This window comes from Marmota marmota, unplaced genomic scaffold, assembly GCF_001458135.2.
Source record: "Marmota marmota marmota unplaced genomic scaffold, marMar, whole genome shotgun sequence".
In the NCBI taxonomy this organism is placed as follows: domain Eukaryota; kingdom Metazoa; phylum Chordata; class Mammalia; order Rodentia; family Sciuridae; genus Marmota; species Marmota marmota.
Window position 1 is genome coordinate 41,621,127 of NW_025999977.1, and position 19,889 is coordinate 41,641,015.

Genomic DNA, 19,889 nt, shown 5'->3' on the forward strand with positions numbered 1-19,889 from the left:
GCAGTAGGAGCATCTCAGACAGATGCAACCTCATCCTAGAGGAGGGGGCAGCCTCACTGCCACTTGGAGGACCATCTGGAGCAGGTTAGTGCCGAGCTGAATAGTGCTCCTGGCAGAGAACTCAAGTAAGGGCCTGAGGGCAAGAGAGAGGGCACAGCCCTTTCAACAGGTTGAAAGAAGTGTCTAGCTTTTTTATCAAAATCAGCCAGTAACAGAGTCCATTGGCACCCCTGCACCCATGTATTCCTCATCCAGGACCAACTTCGCCTCTAGGCTTCCTGACCCTCAGCTTTGGACCTGGCCAGAACAGGTACATATTGGCGGACGGGACCTTGTCTCTTTGACCCACCCAGGATCCTAAAGTAGCATTACTCTGCCCAGACCATCATCTGCATGGTCCCCTAGCAGCTCTGTCCTGGCACTGTTTTATTCCAGTAAGATCCTAAAGCCAGTGGCTGGGGTTGTGAGACCTACAGGGAAATGTTTTTCAGTGTCCTTAGCTTTGCTCTGTCAACTGCTCTGAACAAAGACAACTTTAAGGGTCTGGTTTTTCTCTGCTTCAGAAGGCACAGGCTAGGCAGTAATCCTAGAAAAAGGTCTGATGATTTTCACACTGAAAAGAGACAGTAGATGTCACTTCCTGGACCAAGAGTCCTACCACATGTTGCTGCCCACCTCTTGTCCCCTTCCCTGTCATCACTCTCATACGAAAATATTTGCAGAGGTTCAGTTTCATGTTACTAAAAAGAAGCAGTATGTCCATCTTGGGGCTTGTGACTCTGACACTGGGGCCTCAGGTCCAACGTCTGGCCCAAAACGTGGGAAATTTGTAAGGACTTACCACATGCTTCATGCTGGGTTAGCCCTCTGAGGGGACAACATATAACTGTCATATAGCAAAGTGAGTTTGAATTTCACAGACCAATTTTTTCTTTAACTGGGTCTAATTTCCATCTCAAGTTCTCGTTCTGTCTGAACTGGACACTTAATCCAGGTATTTCCAGGCTAGTTCTTCATGAAGCCAGTCACTCAGAGATTCTCATCCCCCACCCCTGCACCTAAGAGTGATGCTGAGCCTCAGGGACTTAAACTGTGGTGCTGTGACCTCAGCGGAGAGATGTCAGTGTTTTCAACTTGATGGATGCTAAGACCTGGACCATGGGTGGTTGGGTCATGTCCTTGGTTGCAGGGAGGTCTACTTCTCTCAGGCAGTACTAAGAGCTCTGTGACAATACATCTGAACTCCCAGGCTCCCCGGCTCCCACAGTCCACAAGTGGCCACTTCAAGGGTCTAATCCCTCTCTGAGGTAAGAGACCACTAGGCTCACCATCTACACAGTTACCACCAACTTTTTGTTAGCCTGTGGGAAAACCACCAGAGCTAGGGAGCCTGGGACCCTGGAGTGGAGCTCTGCCAGTGTCCACCCGTTGTCTCCCATCCCCAACTGCCAGACTCTCTACATCAGACTTGGTTGCCTTCTGTATAGATGCTCTTCCCGCCCTCCCTCACTCAGTGTGGACTGGGGCTGAACCTGCCAAGTCTGGCTGTGTGCACTTCCCAGCTCTGTCTTATGCCCAGAGGGCAGCACCTTTAAATCTTAGAGTCATGAATTTTGTTCATTATTATTTGCCACATCTCCTATAAAAATAGCCCCAAAATAGGGGGTGATGGTGATCATAGGATAAAAGGTAGAGGAAGTACCAAAAGTGCAGTGATTAGTATATGATAATATTAACTGGCTAAACAGGATTTGTAAACCACTTTTTAAGAAAAGATAACATAACCTGAAAAAGTCGTAAAAATGTTTTAGAACCACTGATAAAAATAGAAGAGAATAATTGTCAGTGGAAAGTGATTATAAAAGTTAATAGTAAAATACTTGACATAGCAAAAAAAGAGATTCCATAATATCCCATAGTATAGATACATGGCATTGTTAATCCATTCATGAGTTAATGGACATTGGAGTTGTTTCTCCTTTTTTGGCTATTAAATTGTTGCAAATAAATATTTGGTTCTATTTTCAGTGGACCCATTCTCATTTCTCTTGGGCAATACTCAGGAGCAGAATTTGCTGGGTTAGGAAACTGCTGAGAAGTTTTCCACAGTAGACACACCCTTTACAGTCTCATTGACAGGGTCCAGGGTGTCAGCCTCCCTGTCACTCTTTTGGGTTGTAGCTATTTTGGTGGGCATTAAGTGGTGTTGCATTGTGACTTAAGTTTCTATTTCCCTCATGATTTCTCTTGGCTGCACATTTCTCATGTGATCATCAGCCTGTTTGCACATCTTCTTTGGTGAAATATCCGTTTGAATTTTTGCCTCTTTTGTAACATGGGTAGTTTGTCTTCTTAGTGAGTTGTAGGAGTTCTTTATATGTTCTGGATACAAGGGTTTTGTTTTGTTTTTTGACATAATTTACAAATATTTCCACAATCCATGTCTTTTTATTTTTCTTAATGGTGTCCTTTTTTTATTATTTCATTGAAATATAATTCACATTCCATAAAATTCACTAGGTTTTTTTAATATTTATTTCTTAGTTGTAGTTGGACACAGTACCTTTATTTTAATTTATTTATTTTTATGTGGTGCTAAGGATCAAACCCAGGGCCTCGCCCATGCTAGGTGAGGGCTCTACCACTGAGCCACAACCCCAGCCCCGATTCACTGTTTTAAAGTATAAAATTCAGCATTTTATAATACATTCACAGAGCTATGCAGCCACTATCATTATCAACACACGCCATCAATCCCAAAGAGAAACCTCATGCCCATTAGCAATCATTCCTCATCCTTTCCAAATCCCCAACCCCAGCCTAGATGACCACTAATCTGCTTTCTATCCCTATGGATTACCTATTGCATATAAATAGAATCACACCATATATAGCCTTTTGTGACTGGCTTCTTCCACTTAGCAAAATGCTTTCAAGGTTCATCCATGTTGCAGCATGTATCAGTACTTCAATCATTTTTATTATTAAATAATGTTCCATTGTATGGATGTAGCACATTTTATTGAAATCATTCATCAGGTGATGAACATTTGAGTTGTTTCTACTTTTTTTGACTACCCTGAATAATGCTGGTGTGAACCTTTGGACGCAGATTTTTATGCAAACATGTTTTCATTTATCTTGGGTATATACCTGGGAGTAGACTTACTGGGTCAGGTGGTATTCAGTGATTAATCTCTTGAGGAACTGCACATTTTTACATTTCTACTGTCATTGTATGAGGAGTCCAATTTCTCCATATCTTTGCCAATACTTGTTATTATCTGTCATTTTAATATAGTCATCTTAGTAGGTGGCTATAATTATTATAATTATCAGACATTTCCCTAATGTCTAATAATGTTGAGCATCTTTTTGCATGCCTATTGGACATTTATGTATCTTCTATGGAGATACCAGTTTAGATGCTTTGACCATTTTTATTTTATTTTATTTTATTTTTTGGTGCTGGGGATTGAACCCATGGCCTTGTGCATGTGAGGCAAGCACTCTACCAACTGAGCTATATCCCCAGTCCCTGCTTTGACCATTTTTAAATTATACTATTTGTCTCTATTATTTAGTTGTAAGTGTTCTTTATATGTGATAGATAGAAGTCCATTATCAGATATATAATTTGCAAAACTTTTCTTCTCTTTTTGTGAATTGTCCTTTCATTTTCTTGATGATCCTTTGAAGCACAAAAGTAATGTTATGATGTTCAGTGTTGATAATTTTTTTTGTTTTGTTTTGTTTTTGTGGCTGTGCTTTTACTGTCATATATAAAAAGTCATTGCCTAATCCAACGTCATAAAGTTTTCACCCACGTTATCTTCTAAGTTTTAGTTTTAGCTCTTGCATCTCACATATAGGTTGTTGATCTATTTTGAGTTGACTTGTCCATATGGTACTTAATGATGTTTTTTAAAGAATAAAATAGTTTTTTAATTATTAAAAGATCATAATTGTAACATTTTTATGAGGCACAGTGTGATATTTGGGTACATTTATACATTGTGTGTTGATCAACTCAGGATATCCATCATCAAAAACATTTTTCATTTCTTTGTAAAGATAACATTCAAAATCCTCTCTTCCTGCTATTTTGGCAAAAAAAAAAATAGATTTTTGAGCTGAGGATGAAGTGCAGTGATTATAACGCTTGCCTAGCGTGCATGAGGCCCTGGTTTTAATCCTCAGCTCCACCAAAAAAGAAAATAGTTTTAGATTCTTGATAAACACCTCCCCCGGACCCACCACCCAGTGCTAGGGATTGAACCCAGCACTTCTTGCATGCTTGGCAAGTGCTCTACCACTTGCTGCCTGCCCAGCTCCTATCTATTTATTCTTTTACATATCATGGTTTTGGTATCATATCTAAGAAATCTTTGCCTTAACCCTAGGTCATATATTGTGTTTGAGAAATTTTGTACTTTTCACTCTTACAGATACTGTGTTCTGTTTTATTTTTTTTATCTGGCCTGAGGTAGGGTCTAAATTCATTTATTTATATCATGGGTAGATCTCAGAGTAAATTAAGTGATAAAAGCAACTTTCAAAGTGATATTTTCAGTACAATATCATTCATAAAAATTTTAAATCATGAAGATATTGTGTATTCTTCATAGTTACATGTGTGCACATAGCTAAAAGTTTCACAGCAGAATTTCTGGTAATAGTCACCTCTGGGGGAAAAAAAATAGTCACCTCTGTAGGGATAAGAGGAAGGAACTAGGCTTGGAAAAAAAATGATAGTAAAAGGAGTCTTGAGATTTATCTGAACTATTTTTAGGTTGAAACAAATTTGACACAACATTAACAATTATTCATTTGTATTTCTCAAAATAAACACACACACACACACACAAATGATTCAAATTAAGAACGGTAGAGAATAAGCCATGGCTTCCGTTCGGTGCCCACTCTCTGCTGTGCTGGGAGGTGCCGTCCTGGGGCAGTCGGCCAGCCTCAGTGATCTGTGGTGATATGGGGCTTCTGAGCTGGACCCTCAGGACAGTGGTCTCTATTTGAACTCATTCTCACATTCAGCTTGTATTTTCCCAGTCCTGCTTCTACAGTCGACCTGCCACACCCAGTCTCCTGGCTCCCAAGGGCCCAGGCTCATTGAGCTGCTTTGAACGCGTCCTTTGCTCTTTTCATTTGTTTTACCCCATTGCTCCAAGCTCCCTCTAAAACTATGACACATAAAGCCCTCCTGCTTAACATGCATCTGTTCTCTCCATTATGTGTCCATTCTTTCAGACCTGGGGTGCGGGGTTGGGGCCCCTGGAGTCCAGGAGCTTATTCTGACTTCTGCCTCTGCCCAGCTGTGCAGCCTCACACTCTTTGCATCTTAAAGTTGATATAAACAGATGTCATTCTACCCATGAGATGTTGGAGAATCTGGCGAGAACGAGTATGTGGATGTGTTTGCAAACAAGAGGGTATCTGTGTGTTGTTTCTTCTGGTGTTTTCAACCCCTCCCAGATCCTTGACCCCGCCGCCCTGCCCAGCCTGTCCACCTGAAGGCTCCTGTCTCTCCCTGCTGGCCTTTCCCCCAACATTCTCAGTCCGTTCTTACTGCAATCTCCCTTTCTTCCCTGTTCCCTTTCCTTTCCCTCGTCTCCCTCGTCATGGAGGCAGTGTGACTCCATCCATTCAAATAGGATCATGCCCCAGCAGACTGTTGGCTGGCTCAGACTGAGTGCTTCCCCCTTCCTCAAAGAAGTTGGACCCTTGAGATGACATATTTTATCTCTGATCTCCCAGGCTCAGGCCACAGGATCGCCACATACATCGCCCACTCACGCAGGCAGCCGTCCCATGCCCATGCCTGTCCGTTCTGCATCTTCCGGGTCCACCCCCACCCATGGCCCACAGGACTCTCTGAGCGGGGTTGGGGGAGACGTGCAGGAGGCCTTCGCCCAAGGTGAGTTTCCAGGCCCAAGTGTAATGGGGAGCTGAAGGGGTTGGGAGCATGTGTAAGATTCCTGCTGAAATTTTCCAGTTACTTTCCTTTTGTGCCCTTGCTGTCTTAGCTGTAGATATCAGATTGACAGTATAAATAAATCAGGTGCATACTGGCCCCTTCTTAGGAGTTGAGCCAGTCTTCTGCGGGAGCCCTGTCTGCCTTCAGGTGTGTGCAGAACAGGCCCCTTGGGTTCTGTGTTCTTGTTCTGGGTTGAGAAGGTACTTCGCTCTCCGGGCTGTGCCTTCTTCAGAGGAATTAGATGGAATAATCCACAGTCATACAGTTGGCCCAGAAGGTCCTTAGGACTAGCAAACACGGGAAGTGTGGTTCTCTAAAGGGAACCTGGTTAACGGCACAGTGAGCATGGAATTGCCACAACCATCTGAGGATCCAGGGACCCACAGTTTCAAGTGGTTGGGAAGGAAGTCTTGAGGGAGCTGGGGCTAGGCGTTGGGAGGGGGGTGTTGTGGAGTAGAGCCGCCTCTGAGGCTGAGCACCTCGATGGGAACCTGACTTTTCTCACTGTATGGTGTCTAAAGCATGGACTTGACCAGATCCTGACTTCCAGGTAGAGAGGACAGAGAGTGGGAACAGCGGACTCCCGACGCACCTGGGAGGAAGTGGAGCGGCTGTGGCCCCATCTCCCCTTAGCTATTCTGCACCTGTGTCCTAGGGCCTGGAGACTCAGGCATCTGCTTGGCTCCCTCTTCTCCATGCCCACCACCCTGGCATTGCCATCTGCTCTGACTCTCCTCAGGTTCGAGGAGAAACCTCCGCAATGACCTGCTGGTGGCTGCTGACTCCATCACCAACACCATGTCATCCCTGGTGAAGGAGCTCCATTCAGGTGAAACCCAGAGCTCCCACCACTCCTACCCTCTGCCCCCCACACTGCCTCGCCACAGAAGGTCACCACTCGCACCCCCCTGGTTTCACCACTTGGTTTTGCCTTCTAGGACCGTGCAGAATCTTCACCCAGCGCACCTCCCTCCCACACGTGGTCACAGCGGGACAGTCACACGTTTAGGTTTATCCTAAGATACCTGGTGAAGCAAGTGTAGTTCTCAATTTAAAGAAATTCAGCTCTTAGTGCAGCCAGCCCCCCACCCCACCCCACCCCACTGCTCTCCTACGTGCACCTTTGTCCACAGCAGCTCTTTCCCTAGGCCCTGTCGCCAGCTCCTCCTGAACCTGTCCTGATGTCGGCAGCCAAGGCAGCCACTAGCGCTGGGCCCTCCAGCTGCCTTTCTGCTCTCTTACTTGATTTTGAAACCCTTTCCTCTCCTTTCGTCCGTGACCAGGCTGTGATTTCACCTGACGTTCGAGACCTGCTGCTTCCTCTGCTCCTCATGTTTGGTCTTTTCTGACTTCTTTCTCCGTCTCTCCATCACCCGGCCACTGCGGTGACTTTCCAGAGACCTCTGCCTCATGGCTTTCCCCCTTACATAAAACCCAGGAAAGAAAGAGAAAATAAAAGGCTTCTCACATGTCATCATACCTCCAAGTGTCCCCTCGACTCCATCAGTGACATAGCCGCCCGACACTTGTGAATTTTCCAGCGGTGGGATCCCTATGTGTCATGTTAAGCAAGTGGGCTCCCTTCCTGAGGGCTGGGGGTCCCTCATGACAAGGGCCTTCCTCTGTCCCTTTTCATCTAACATAGTGCTTGTAAGTACCTAGCAGTAATTTAGCAGTGTTATTAAATAAAAATAGGAAGGAGTTCCTCCATGGACTATTCAGACCCTGTAGGGGAGGCAAGCCCAGGGTGTTTCCCAGGCCTTGGCAAGGGAACTTTATGGTGCTCCTGTCCCCATCTAGTCCTGTTTCTCATGCCTAGTGAAACAAAACCCCCTGCACACACACACACACATAAGCAGGGGAGGTGGTGGCCTTCAGAGATGACTTCACAGCTGATTAGAAGATCCCTTCCTGAATATAGTTCCTACAGTGGCCAGAAATCCCACTTACAGAGGGAATTTCAGCCATGGAGATGAACTATACTTGTTCCTTTGGGCTTCTTGTTAAGATTTATGCAAAATAAGTTGCTCTTGCGCTCATCCACGAGGATGAGAGTGCGATTAACTGAGGGTAATTGGACATCAGTAAACATAAAGCACCCAGAGACCAAATAGCGTCACAGAGATGAGGTGTTTACAGGGATAGTTATTCATCTCTTATAATAGCAAAGGATGATTACAACATGATTATGCAGTGTCATTTGGAAGGTACCTCAGAGATCATATAGTTCAGTACCCTAATTTTAGAAATGTGGTGAGTGATTATCAAAAGAGTGATTTGCTGCCAGGCACGGTGGCACAAGCCTATAATCCCAGTGACTCGCCAGGCAGGAGGATCACTAGTTCCAGGTCAGCCTGGGAAACCCAAGGAGACCCTGTGTCAGAATAAAATAAAAAAGGCTGGGGATATAGCTCAGTGCTAGAGCACTCTTGGTTTCAATCCCTATTACTGCAAAAAAGAAAAAGAGAAGTGATTTGCCTAAAGTCATGGAGCTTGAAGGGACAAAGCTGGTCCAAGAACTCAGGTCTGTAGAATATGAAGCCAGTGTTCTTGCCCCACCCAAAGGCAGGCATCAAACTCAGGGTTCCCCCAGTACCCATTTTTCTCCCCAGCACTTAAGCCTGTAGATATGGACTAAATTCATGTGGCACAGTGTGTCCCTTAAAAATGCAGAAGTAAACTCCCTTTACATGCAAAGGTGACAGTTTCTCAATGAATGAAGAGGCTTGCCCAGCACCATCACATTTTTAACCTCTCCTTGATCTTGATTTCACAGGGGTTTATTAGGATCAGAGTAGATATTCAGATTATCTTTTTCACATATTGTATACAGTGCACATGTAGAACAGATATCCATAGCTTGTCCTCCTCATCTTTTAAGAATAGTTTCATAAATAGTGGAATGCTAGAATTCAAAGGGGTCTGAGAGGATATTTAATCCAACTTCTGCCCAATATAAAAGTCCTCTATTTGCAGGTTCCCAGTGAACTTTTTCATGACCAACTCTAGTCACTGGAGAGTTCTTATTGGGGAACCAGAATATGCCTTTCTATAGCTGATTTGTGCTTGTTTCCTCTCTAATGGTACCCAGAATCAGTTCAGTCCCTCCTTTGCAGGTCACCTCCCACGTGTCTGGTGGCAGATAACGTGGCTTCTTCCTTGCTTTCTCTTCTCTAAACAACTCTACCCCTTCCCTCACCTACCTGAATATAACATGATCTTCACTTTACTGTCCTGTGGTTCAGTTTTCCAAAGCCCCAATTCAAGTGAACACCCAGGGCTGAGCACACTGCTCCATATCATAGGGGGACTGTCCCTACAAAGCATAGGGGATCTGTGACTGTTCTACAGGGGGCCCCTGGGAGAGCAACATTAGGTGGCATTAGCTTTGTTCCACAGGGTCAGTTTACACTGTGAAGTCATTTTAAGTTTGCTGTTAGCTAAAACTTCTAGTTGTTCATTGATTTTGTTTTATAGAAGCCCATGTTAACCTAGGTGTTCCTCCACTATGCACTTACATTGTCGCTTTCTTAAACCTGAACCCGAATGCGAGATATTAGGTGCATCTCTGGCAGATGTGATCACCTTAGGAAAAACAGGCACTCCCCATCTCCCACCCTGGTCACCAAAGAAGCCAGCAGCAGGGTGGGTGACATCAGACTTGGAGGTCTACACTGTGAGCCTTTAGCCAGAGTTCTTCCCAAGACTCCTAAGTTACTCTGCTCACCTGCCTTCCATGCTTGTGCTGTGCGGAAGGGTCACTGGCCTCCTTGGACTTGTTTTCACAGCAGAGGAAGGTGCAGAGGAAGAGGAAGAGAAGATGCAGAATGGGAAAGACAGAGGTAACGGCAGCTCTACAGGAGCCCTGGCTTAACAGGGCACCTGAGATGTAGCACTGATGAACATCAGCATCTCCCCTCTGTTTCTGCCCTCCTTTCCCAAAGCCTCCAGCCCCACAGTTCCTCTTACTGCTTCCCACCTGACAGTCAGGCTTTACCTACAGGTAGTCAAGTGAGCTGACTGACAGAGCTTCATGGTTTCCTGCTACTGTGGTAGATGGGTGGGATACAGGAAATAGATTCAGCAATACAGAGAGCATGATCCCTTGCCCTGAGGAGTTGGTAATCAGGTTAGTAAAGCAAGACTAAGATATGGAGACTAAATAGGAGACCAAACAAGCAACAGAAAGTTCATCACAAAACTTGAATATACAATAAGCATTTCTGGAAAGGAAGAGATCATTGTAGGCTGGAATAGCGAAAAGTTTTCGGGCTTATTGGAAATAATAGAAACCAGGAACACACAGTGTCAGCAAAGGACAGTAATGCCTTCCTAATTTTGTTATCCATAAAACTTATTTGATAACTTGTTATCTGGGAAAAGAGCTGTGCTAAATGATTTTCATATATAATCTCATTTAATCCTTAACATGTGAAATATGTATATAATAACAGCCCCATTTTAGTAGTGAGGAAATAGGCTCTGGAGATTTTGTTCACATAGCCATGGAATGGCAGCACTGGGCTTGAATTGGGTCCTTCTAACTCCAAACTTACTCTTCATCCTTCAATGTTATGCTAATCAGAAAACAAAATTCTCTTGCAACATATGAGAGTTACCTTTTATTTATGTCCTATAGTAACCTGTCTATTGCTGGATTCCTCCAAAACACAAGCCCCCTGAAGCACAGACTTTGTTGGTATTGTTTTCCCTGTGCCTAGAACAGCACCTGGCACTTAGCAGGATGTCAGTAAATGATCAGTCTGTAGCAGTAAATAGGATGTAATAGAGAGGACCTGGTCAGGGGAGAGAACAAAAGTGGTCAGCCACCCTTAGGAGACCAAGATAGTGGGGAAGGGAAGATGAGAAAGGGCCAGCACTGAGTCCCAGGTGCCTACTAGGTGCTGCGCCCATTATAACTTTGCCTTCTCACCCGGCTTCACAGCTTCACAAGGAAGAATTCTAGACAAGGTTCAGAGGGGTGCAATAACTGGACAGGTAGAGGGTGGCAGAGCTGGATTTATCCCAGGAATCTCCACCTCCAACCTCCAGGCTTTCACCTGAGCAGAACAGCTATTGAAGTGGGGAAGTTGCAGGAAGGGCAAGCAGCAGTGAAGTGGAGCCATAGTAAGGAAGCCATGGCTGGAGGGCAGCTCCTGGACAGTGGGTTGGGAGCATGCGCCCACGGGGGTGAGCGTGATGAGAGAAGAGGTCTTGGGAGACTCAGAGCAAGGAATTTGCCACTGAAGAAACTGAAATTGCCATGGGAGCAACTGGGAGAAGAGGGGAAATAGAGTACAGGTGCTGAAACCATCCAGGAGCCAGGGCAGGCCTGGGAGCAAGGGATGTTAGCAGGATGAGTTGGTGCCAATGGCATGGGGCCGCACGGTGGTCAGCAGGATAGCCGCGGTTCAGACGTCCCGATGAGACCTACATCCCCTGCTAAGAGGAACCAGGCAGGAGAGAAGGGGAGCTACAGAGGGAAATTCCCACTCCCGATCCCAGACACACACACTCCAATCAAATCCCAGCATTCCTCTGGAATGTTCTTGGCTGAAGGCATAACAGCTGTGGCCTTGGCCTGCCTTCCCATGTGCCCTCCCTGCCCCAGGAACTTTGTTCAGGCCTCTCCCTAGCTTTCCTCCAATTCCCTAAAGTAAACCCAGAGCTGTGCCCCAGCCACTGAGGCCTTGCGCTGACTGTGACCCCAGCCCAGAGTTCTGGTTCAGGCCTGAATGTGGGCCACATCTCCCATAGGAATTGGGGACAGCTTCATGATCCCGGACTTCCTGACTCAGGGACTTTCTGTCTTTGCACCTGACTTACCCTGTCAACACCTCTCTTTCTTTGCCTCTTGTTCACAGTCTCTCCTCTTTTGATGCTCATACTAGAGATTCTGTACGTCTGTGAGCTCTTCTCGTGAGAATGCCTGCGTTTCTATTTCTGTGGTTTTTACATGTCATCCCTGACAGCAAGAGTGTTGGGGTGAAAGATGGGTAGAGTTTTTTGAAATGTTTGATTCTTAATCTTGCATTGGCCCTAGGCTGTGTCCCTGTAGCTACAAGTAGCTTTTCTGTGGGTTTATCTGGGTGGACCTCCCATTCGCTGCCATGATTAAGACCTGGGGTTTTACTGTAGGCTGACAGCACCAACTGTAGTCACCTGGCTATTAAAGGTCAGTAAGTACCCACCATAAAGGGAAGAGGGAGAATTATTTCCTTTCTTTGGGTTGAAATCATACTGATAATCTTAAGTTCAATTTGGTCAGCACCCTGTGAGGCATACAAATGGGCACCTGTGAAGAATTCAGACCAAGCCAGACTTCCAGCCACATCGACCCCTAGCTTATGTTTCTGCCTGGCTCTCTGGTGACGCTCTGGAGAATGCTTCTGCTCTGCTGGGGTGCCCTTCCTATTGTGGGTCCCCTCACTCTGTATAACCAAGACTACATAGATGAGGCATAGACTGACGTCGCTTCTCCCCTATTATGTCAGTAGCCTACTTCATCTCAGCCACTCCAGAGCCTCATTTTATGCTCCCGTGTCCTTCAGAATCCCCTCTCCTGGAACTGCCTTCCCAGGGTTGGTGGCTATCAATCCAATTTGCACACCAAAGGAACCCTGGTGAATGTCTTGACAGCAGTGGCCCTCTATGAGGTTAGACACAGGCCCTTCCCAGTAGGAGCAGGAGCGTGATTGGACAATCTAACACAGAGGCATCTGCAAGAGGGAAATACTGCCCTGATCAAAGGTGTTAATTTCCACCTTGCTCACTTCCAGAACTAGATGGGCTTTGCCCCGCAGTGTAACTGCCCCTAGATTTAAGGTGGCCTCCATATTACTGTTTTCCTTCTGTGAAACATTTGTCTTGTGTCAGATGTGGTTGCTGACTCTAGATGGTCAGTCTCCCCATTATCAGGCCCTGGTCAGGAAAAGGTAACATGGGAGAGGCAATCCAGAAGCCCCTGGGAAGGATGGGTCAGGAAAGCCCCCTGGGGAGGATCCAGGGGCTGAGAAGAGCCTGGGTGTGACCTTGGTGTTGTTTCTGCCCATGTTGCCCCAGGTTAGCCAAGGAGCCAGACACAGAGGACGCTCGGGTGAGTAGGGAGCCTGCAGCCAGCGCAGCCTCCACCTTCCCGCAGCCCCTCCCCCTCCTTGTTTAGCAACTTCATTTCCTCTTTCTTCAGTTGTGGGTCCCAAGCCAAAGCAATCTTAACAAGCCAAGCTACAATCAGGATTTTCTTGAAAGAGCCCAGGTGTACCTTTCCCTCTTCCCCCAGCCCTGCCAGTGAGCCCACTTTGCCCTGTTTTGCTCAGGTCATGATTTCTGTGTGGCCTGGCCCCCAGACAGGTCTGGTGTTACCAATGCTGCTGGCTGAAGCAGGCACTTTCCTGGGCTGCCTCCAGTGCTCCTGTTTCCCACAGATACCACACGACAGCCAGAGCACCCCTGGGATCCTATCACCCTGCACTATCCCCTGGCATAGCCCTGACCCCAGGCACATGTTGGAGCCATGCAGATCACACTGACTACAGAGCAGACCAACCGGCTTCCCATGCAGCCTGGCCAAGCAGTACCTTCCCACTTCCCCAAAAGAACAAATGAATCAAAGTACACCCACTGCCTTAAGGAATGAGTCTCCTATTTTTCCATCTTGAGACCACAACTCACTGTGGTCCCAACTCCAAGATATTGCTGCTTCTGGGTTTGTTCTCTAAAAGGAGGGGAAGAGCCATCCAGGAGGCTTATGAAGGTCAGTGACAACCTCAGCAACCTAGTGAGACCCTGACTCAAATAATAAGAAGGGCTGGGGATGTAGTCAGTGGTAGAGCACCCCTGGTTCAATCCCCAGAACTACACCACCACCCCACCCCACCCAAAAAAAGGCAGGGGGATCGAAACGAAGGCCAGCCAGCAGTTCAGGAGAAGAATCCATTCAAGTGGAGCAGCCATGAAACTGCTGTCTACTGTTGAGCTCTTTTCTGCCCTCTCTTCCCCTCCCCCCCCCTTTTTTTTAATTCGACATCATCTTCAGTTACATATCTACAGGGCAAAAAAGCCAGGGCCTCAGTCCCAGGATCCAGAAGTTTTCCTTAGACCTTTCCAAGTAGTATCACCCTGGAACTGCCTCCAGGCCAGACCCAACCTCTCCCTCCCACCCAGACCAGGTCCCCAGGGGCTGCGTTCCCCACACACACCTTCCTGCAGTTTCAGCCTGTGTGGGTCAGCCCGTGCATGCTGCAGATGCCAGTCCCCAAGCATCTGGTGTTCTCTCGTGCCCTGGAAATGCAGCTACAGGGTCTTGGAGAGCAGAGCAGCTTCTCCCTGAACTTGCCATGCACATGCAGGTGAGGCCCTTCCAAAACAAGCCCGGGCACCACAGTTCCCTGGGGAAGTCAGGAACTGACTAGCCTGCAGGAGCCTGCCAGAGCCCCTCTCCCTGGGGCAGAGGAACTGGAGTAGAAGGGACGTGTGCTCTCGTCGCCTGGCCTACCCCCTCTTGATACAGAAGAGGAAACCAAGGCCTACACCAAGGAGCTCAGTGCCACTGTCCTCTTTGACCCACATCAGGAGTTTTGAAAAACCGATGTAGAGATGAAAAGGCTACCAGTTCTGCTCTCTACTGGACAGAGGCTAAGCCTTCCCTCCTGTCTTCCTCAGTATTACTAGATGCTTTGGCATCCTCTCTACTTTGCTCAGCCACAATTCTTCCCAAGAATCAACCGCACTCCAAACCTGTCATTGCGAACTTAGTTCTTCCATGGAAACGTTGCCTGACTCTGTGACATAAGCAATGATTGCAGAAGACACTACTAGGCCCCATTAGAGAATCCACTTCACCCCTAGAGCCCCACAGCCCCTCCCTGCAAATGAGCTTGTTCAGAGCAGCTGTTAGCAGTGTTTGCCCCAGGCCAAAGTGGTGCGGGTGACTAATGGTAAGTCTGTCTTGCACAGGCACAGAGGACGTGGCAAGCTGGCACCAACACTACCAAGGCACGGTCTTCCCCCAGAGGCATATTCCTATCCATCTTTCTGCTGCACACCTGGACCCAGCTTGCAGGCTGTCAGACTTCACTCCACCGCCAGGGAGAGGGGAGCCAAACCGGTGGGAAGTGGGGAGGGCCTGCCTGGAGCAAAGCCGCAGCTGGTGGGCCTTCCCCTGCGCAGCCCTGCATGTACTAGCATCTTCATTACTCCCCTCCGGGCATGGTCTCATCTCTGCATCAGGAATTTTCCGGGAGGTTGAAAAGAGAAAAGAAAAGCTCTAAGCCCTTGTGTGTGTGTGACCTGATGGATCTGGCGTCTGGCCAACACGTGGTACGCGCCCTAGAGTGGAGGCACAAGTTTCCTCCTTACCTTTGACCTTTAAAAACCAACAGGTTCTCTTCCGTCTATGCAAAAGAAAGCTGCAGGCCTTGCTCAGCGCTGTAGACGTTCACACCCTGGCCGCAATGGTAGTGCTAAAAATAGCCGTCTTCCTTTCTAAGGCTTCCACCCCGCCAAGGAGATGCTGCGGCTCTGCAGCCAGGAGGCGGGGCGGAGAGTCCAGCGCGGGGGGCGGCCGCCAGGGGGCGCGCTGCCAGAGGCGCAGCTCCAGGCGGCTCAGGGACACATGATCAAGTCCAATTCCCGGTGATTTTCATTTATATTTTTCTGCTCCCTGGGCTCCAGGATGTTATTTTTAGTAGAGGAGTTGCTATAAATATTTATAAAGGGCAGTGACTGGAATGGAGCGAGAGGCCCCACCACTGGCTGCCCCCACCACCACCTCTGCAGACCCCTGCCCTGGCTTTGAGGTATGTGCAGAGCCACTGGGCTGGACTTGTGACCACACATGGATAGAGTCCCAAGAGCACCGCGTAAAGGACCCGTTGGGATAGAACAAAGGGTGGATGTTAACTCCCAGCCTCTCACCTGTCTCTGCCTCAGTTATTCCCATTTCTAACAGAGGTCAAGGCTGGAGATGTGGAAGTGGGGTGCCTTGCTGGGCCCAGGTTCTTGATGTCCTACTACTAGGTATGAGGGGCATGGGTGCTGCAGCCATCTGGGGGCAAAGAGGAAAAGGAGTCGGGAGATGGCTCCTGCTCATCTGTGAAAAAGACACCATTCCTCCAAGCCCCAGTAGGAAGCTCTGCCTCTCCCACACTGGGTGGGCAAGCCAAACTGAGGGCCTGAGGAGCCGGCAGGGGCTTGGGTAAAGAAAAGGTAAAAAGGTTTCCACACTTTCAGGAAAAAGGGGAAAGGCATCCTAACTTGCCTGGAAGGCCACAGAGGGGAAGGGTGAACACAAACATATGGAAAGTTCTGGGGACACTCAGTGCCCACCAGTGTGAGGTTATGCATGAAGATATGACAGTCTCTGAGAGAACACTCTTGAGGGACTGCTTCCCCCCTATGATCCTGACATCTCACACTATATACCTTTTCCCTGAGAACAGGGTTGAGTCCCATCTCCTGACTCCTCATGTGAGCTGCTTCCTTCTTCCAGAGCAGAAAGAGTTAAAGGAACACTCAGACTCAAAACACTAGTGTCTCCAGAGCAGCTGAGTGCTCAGGCCAGCTGAGGTGTGTGTGGTGCATAGGCAGCATCCCCTGGGCCCCTCAGGGCCAATGACCAGTCTGCAGGTTCTCTTGCTCTCTTCCTGTCTCTGGGAAGGAGCAGTGTTTGCATGTAGGAGAAGCCCAGATCTCCTAAGCACTTACTGCTGACCAGCCCTGGAGGGTAATGATGGGGTCGAGGATACCCTGATGCCAGTATTTTGGACATTGAACATGCCATTGTTGTATAAATTCTCTGTCACAGTTGATTTCTTTTAGTTAGAATATCCACTATTGTCTAATGCCCCTGAGGTGCCTCATGGCTTCTTGGCATCTGCTTTCAGGCCAAGATCCACATTGGAAGTTTGAAGCTGGTTTCCTTTCCTCAGCCCTGACTCTGAACACAGGTGGTCATTCTGATGTAGCAGCACTTTTCTTCTTAATTGCTCCATGGCCATTTAGGAGCCCAATTTAACCCAGGTTGATAATCTTTTGAGAGGCATTTACTGTCAGCATCTCCATGAACCCTGGGGGAGTCAGGCTGTCCTGCAGCACTGGGGGTTGGTGCTGTTTTGTGACTGTGAAGACCCTGGAGAGGAACCAGATGGATCCTGGGCCTTGAGAAAGCACGACCCCCTGGCAAACCCTGGACCATAAGTCCCAGCCATCCTGAGCTATTTATTGTCACACCTCATCTGCTGATTATGCTTTATCCAATGGCAGACTCTCTTCTCCCACACCGATTAATTCCTGTTCCTGGTGCCCACAGTTTCAGAAAGGTGAAGTTGCCATGGCAATCTGACTTCAGCTGCACCTCCTGGAAGACAAGGGCTCGTGAAGAGTCACTCTTCATGTCTGGCTTATGGTCTCTGCACTCTAAGGGGTCAGAAGCTTGGTAGGTGGCCTGCCTGACTTGGGAAGACACTGTGGCTACAAACCACATAGCCCTGGACAAGGTCTCTGTGTGGATCAGAAATGAAATAAGTTTTTCTACCTGGAGCTCTTAGGCAATGTGCTAAAACTTGAGCATGCATCAGAATCCCCTGGGGGTGCTGAAACAAAGACAGTTTGGTCATGACTCCAGAATTTCTGATTCTGTAGCTCTGGGTTGAAACCAAAGAATTTTCAGTTCTAACAAGTTACCAAGTGATGTTGTGTTGTTGATCTAAAAGACCACAGTGGGAGGACCACTGCACGACATTTTTAGGAAGACAAAATAAATAAATAAAAAGATCACATTTGTGCAGAAGACATCGCCAGTCAAGCAGAAGGCCAGGGTCAGTTGTCTATTCTAGAAGAAGAAAAAAGAGTAAGTCCCATTTCTTGACTTAGGGCCCTGGGGGAATGTGTTCTGGTCCTGGTGGCCCTCAGACTCTCTTATTGGTCTCCAATAATCAATAATACCTTCTCAGACATGAAAGAGGATGGGGGCAGCATGAAGGCAAAGCCTTTAAGTTGCAGAGAATGCCATCGCAGATGTCCAGGGACAGGCAGGTCATTTGTGAGTCTGCAGTCTCAGCATGGGGCATGTTAATGGATGCCTGGCATAGGAGGGATAACAGAGAGGGTGTGTAGGTGCCTAACCCTCACAATTAGAGCTTCTACTCCACAGTGCTTTCCCCAGAATAAAATACTATTTTTCACACTGAAAAACATTTGGACTCCATCTCCCCTGGTCATGAGCTGAGAGAGAATGATTTCTAGAGAAGCTAAGCTATATGCTACAAATCCGCCCACTTAGGAATAGCAGCAGGCCCGGGGATCTGATGCCTTTTCTGCATACTAAGCCAAGCCTGGGAAAGCAAGTCCTTGCGGGTGGTGGGCTTGGAGTGTCTCCTGCATGGGCATATCTGCAAACAGGGAGTTTACTGGCGCCATCTCTCTTCCACCTACTCCAAGGGGACAGCCAACCAGGGTAGGACTGAGGCATACAAGGAGTGGGTACCAGCTCTAGAAAGCAGAATTAGTTTACCAGTTTGAAAGTTTGGATGGATGATGGGTTCTTTCATTTTTGAAATTCAGGGAGCCAAGACTTGCCAGGGTCCTGGAGCCTTTGAAGAGGCCAACACCAGTTACTTGTCTTCATAGTGAATGAGGCCTGTCACTACTAAAAGAGGAAGCAGGGCTGGCATCTGCCCACGAGGATACTAATGAGCACAAACTGTGCTCAGTGCAAAGCCTTTCCTCAAGTCTTCAGGCCTCACCGAGTCCAGGGTATTAGAGATTAAGGTTGAAGCCCTGTCTGAACGTGTAACTGAGACAAGGGGTGAACTTGGAGGAGCTGGGACTGCGCCCTGACCTCAGACTCAGGACAGTAGGTGCAAAGTGAGGCCACTTAAAGGAGGAGATGGACACCGTCACTACTAAGTCTGTTCCAGTCACTTACAAGTGTTGGTCTTTGGGCTTATGAAAGGAAGGGAGCTTGGGCAGAGTGAGGCCCTGAGAGTTTAAGAGTCATGGCTAACAGAGACTCCATGGCCCCCGGAGCGTCTGCTTGCTGCTCACTAGTAATTCATAGTAATTACCATTCATAACCAATGATAGCCTGAATCTGCTTCAGCCCAACCAGAGTCCTTAACTAGGTAACAGAAAAACCTGCCCGAAAGCAAGCTGGCCTTCCAGCCGTTGCTAAGCTCTCAGAGCTTGTGGGCCTATGGGGATGGCAGGGCAGTTAAGGCCCACCCAGTTTGGGTGAGGCCCATCGTGGGCCCCCATACACACACACACACACACACACACACACACACACGTGAGGCCCCTAAGGCCCTCTGGCTTGGGCAGTGTAGGCAGCAGTTGCAGTTTTGCCTGAGGCGAGCAAAGCTTTAGACCCAGGACCTGACCCTTGGAATTGAACAGAGTATCTAGCCCGACAGGCTCGTGAATCACTGTCCCCACCACCATGGCCTGGTCCCAAGACCTTAGTCTCTTGCCCTCCCCTCCAAAAAAGGCATCCTGCATACCAGGCACCCACCCCCTAACAGAGAGCACATCCTGTCTGGGTCCTGGGTCTGCAGCCTCCGCACCCAGACCTGGTGTGCTCCCCACCCCCCAGAGTAGGCCCTACAGCTGTCCCTTCTCCACAAAACCTGGCAACAATTAGTTGTGAAGTCGGAGAGCTGCGCCTAGGGGACAAGCGGCCTCCGTGGCCCCTGGCCTTGCTAAGTGTTGCCTCAGGGCTCGGTGCCGGGTTGGTCTCCTAAAAGAAAAAACGCTCTGGATCTGCTGAGGAGGAGGCCATGCACCAAGGGAGGAGGAGGAGGGGGGCTCTGGGCCCAGGAGCAGGAGCCGGCCGGTGTTGGCTGGGAGGGAGCTGGTGGGACGCCTGCCCTCCTCTGGTCCCTCTTTTCCCTCTGGTCTCTGC

The 19,889-nt window shown here is 48.1% G+C and overlaps 1 protein-coding gene across 19 annotated transcripts in view; it reads left to right on the forward strand.

Moving 5' to 3' along the window:
- The window catches only part of Dtnb (dystrobrevin beta), a 203,403-nt gene extending 188,138 nt beyond the window's left edge, over positions 1–15,265 (forward strand). For 3 of the 19 annotated variants that reach the window (XM_015479908.2, XM_048804710.1, XM_048804712.1), the window contains 5 exons: positions 5,770–5,929; positions 6,729–6,818; positions 9,778–9,831; positions 13,052–13,085; positions 14,945–15,054. In XM_015479908.2, the coding sequence (XP_015335394.1) occupies positions 5,770–5,929; positions 6,729–6,818; positions 9,778–9,831; positions 13,052–13,056 (309 nt within the window). In that variant the 3' untranslated portion in view covers positions 13,057–13,085; positions 14,945–15,054. The other 16 variants (XM_048804711.1, XM_048804716.1, XM_048804717.1 and 13 more) reach the window with 11 other exon arrangements.
- Positions 15,266–19,889: the final 4,624 nt, after the last annotated feature.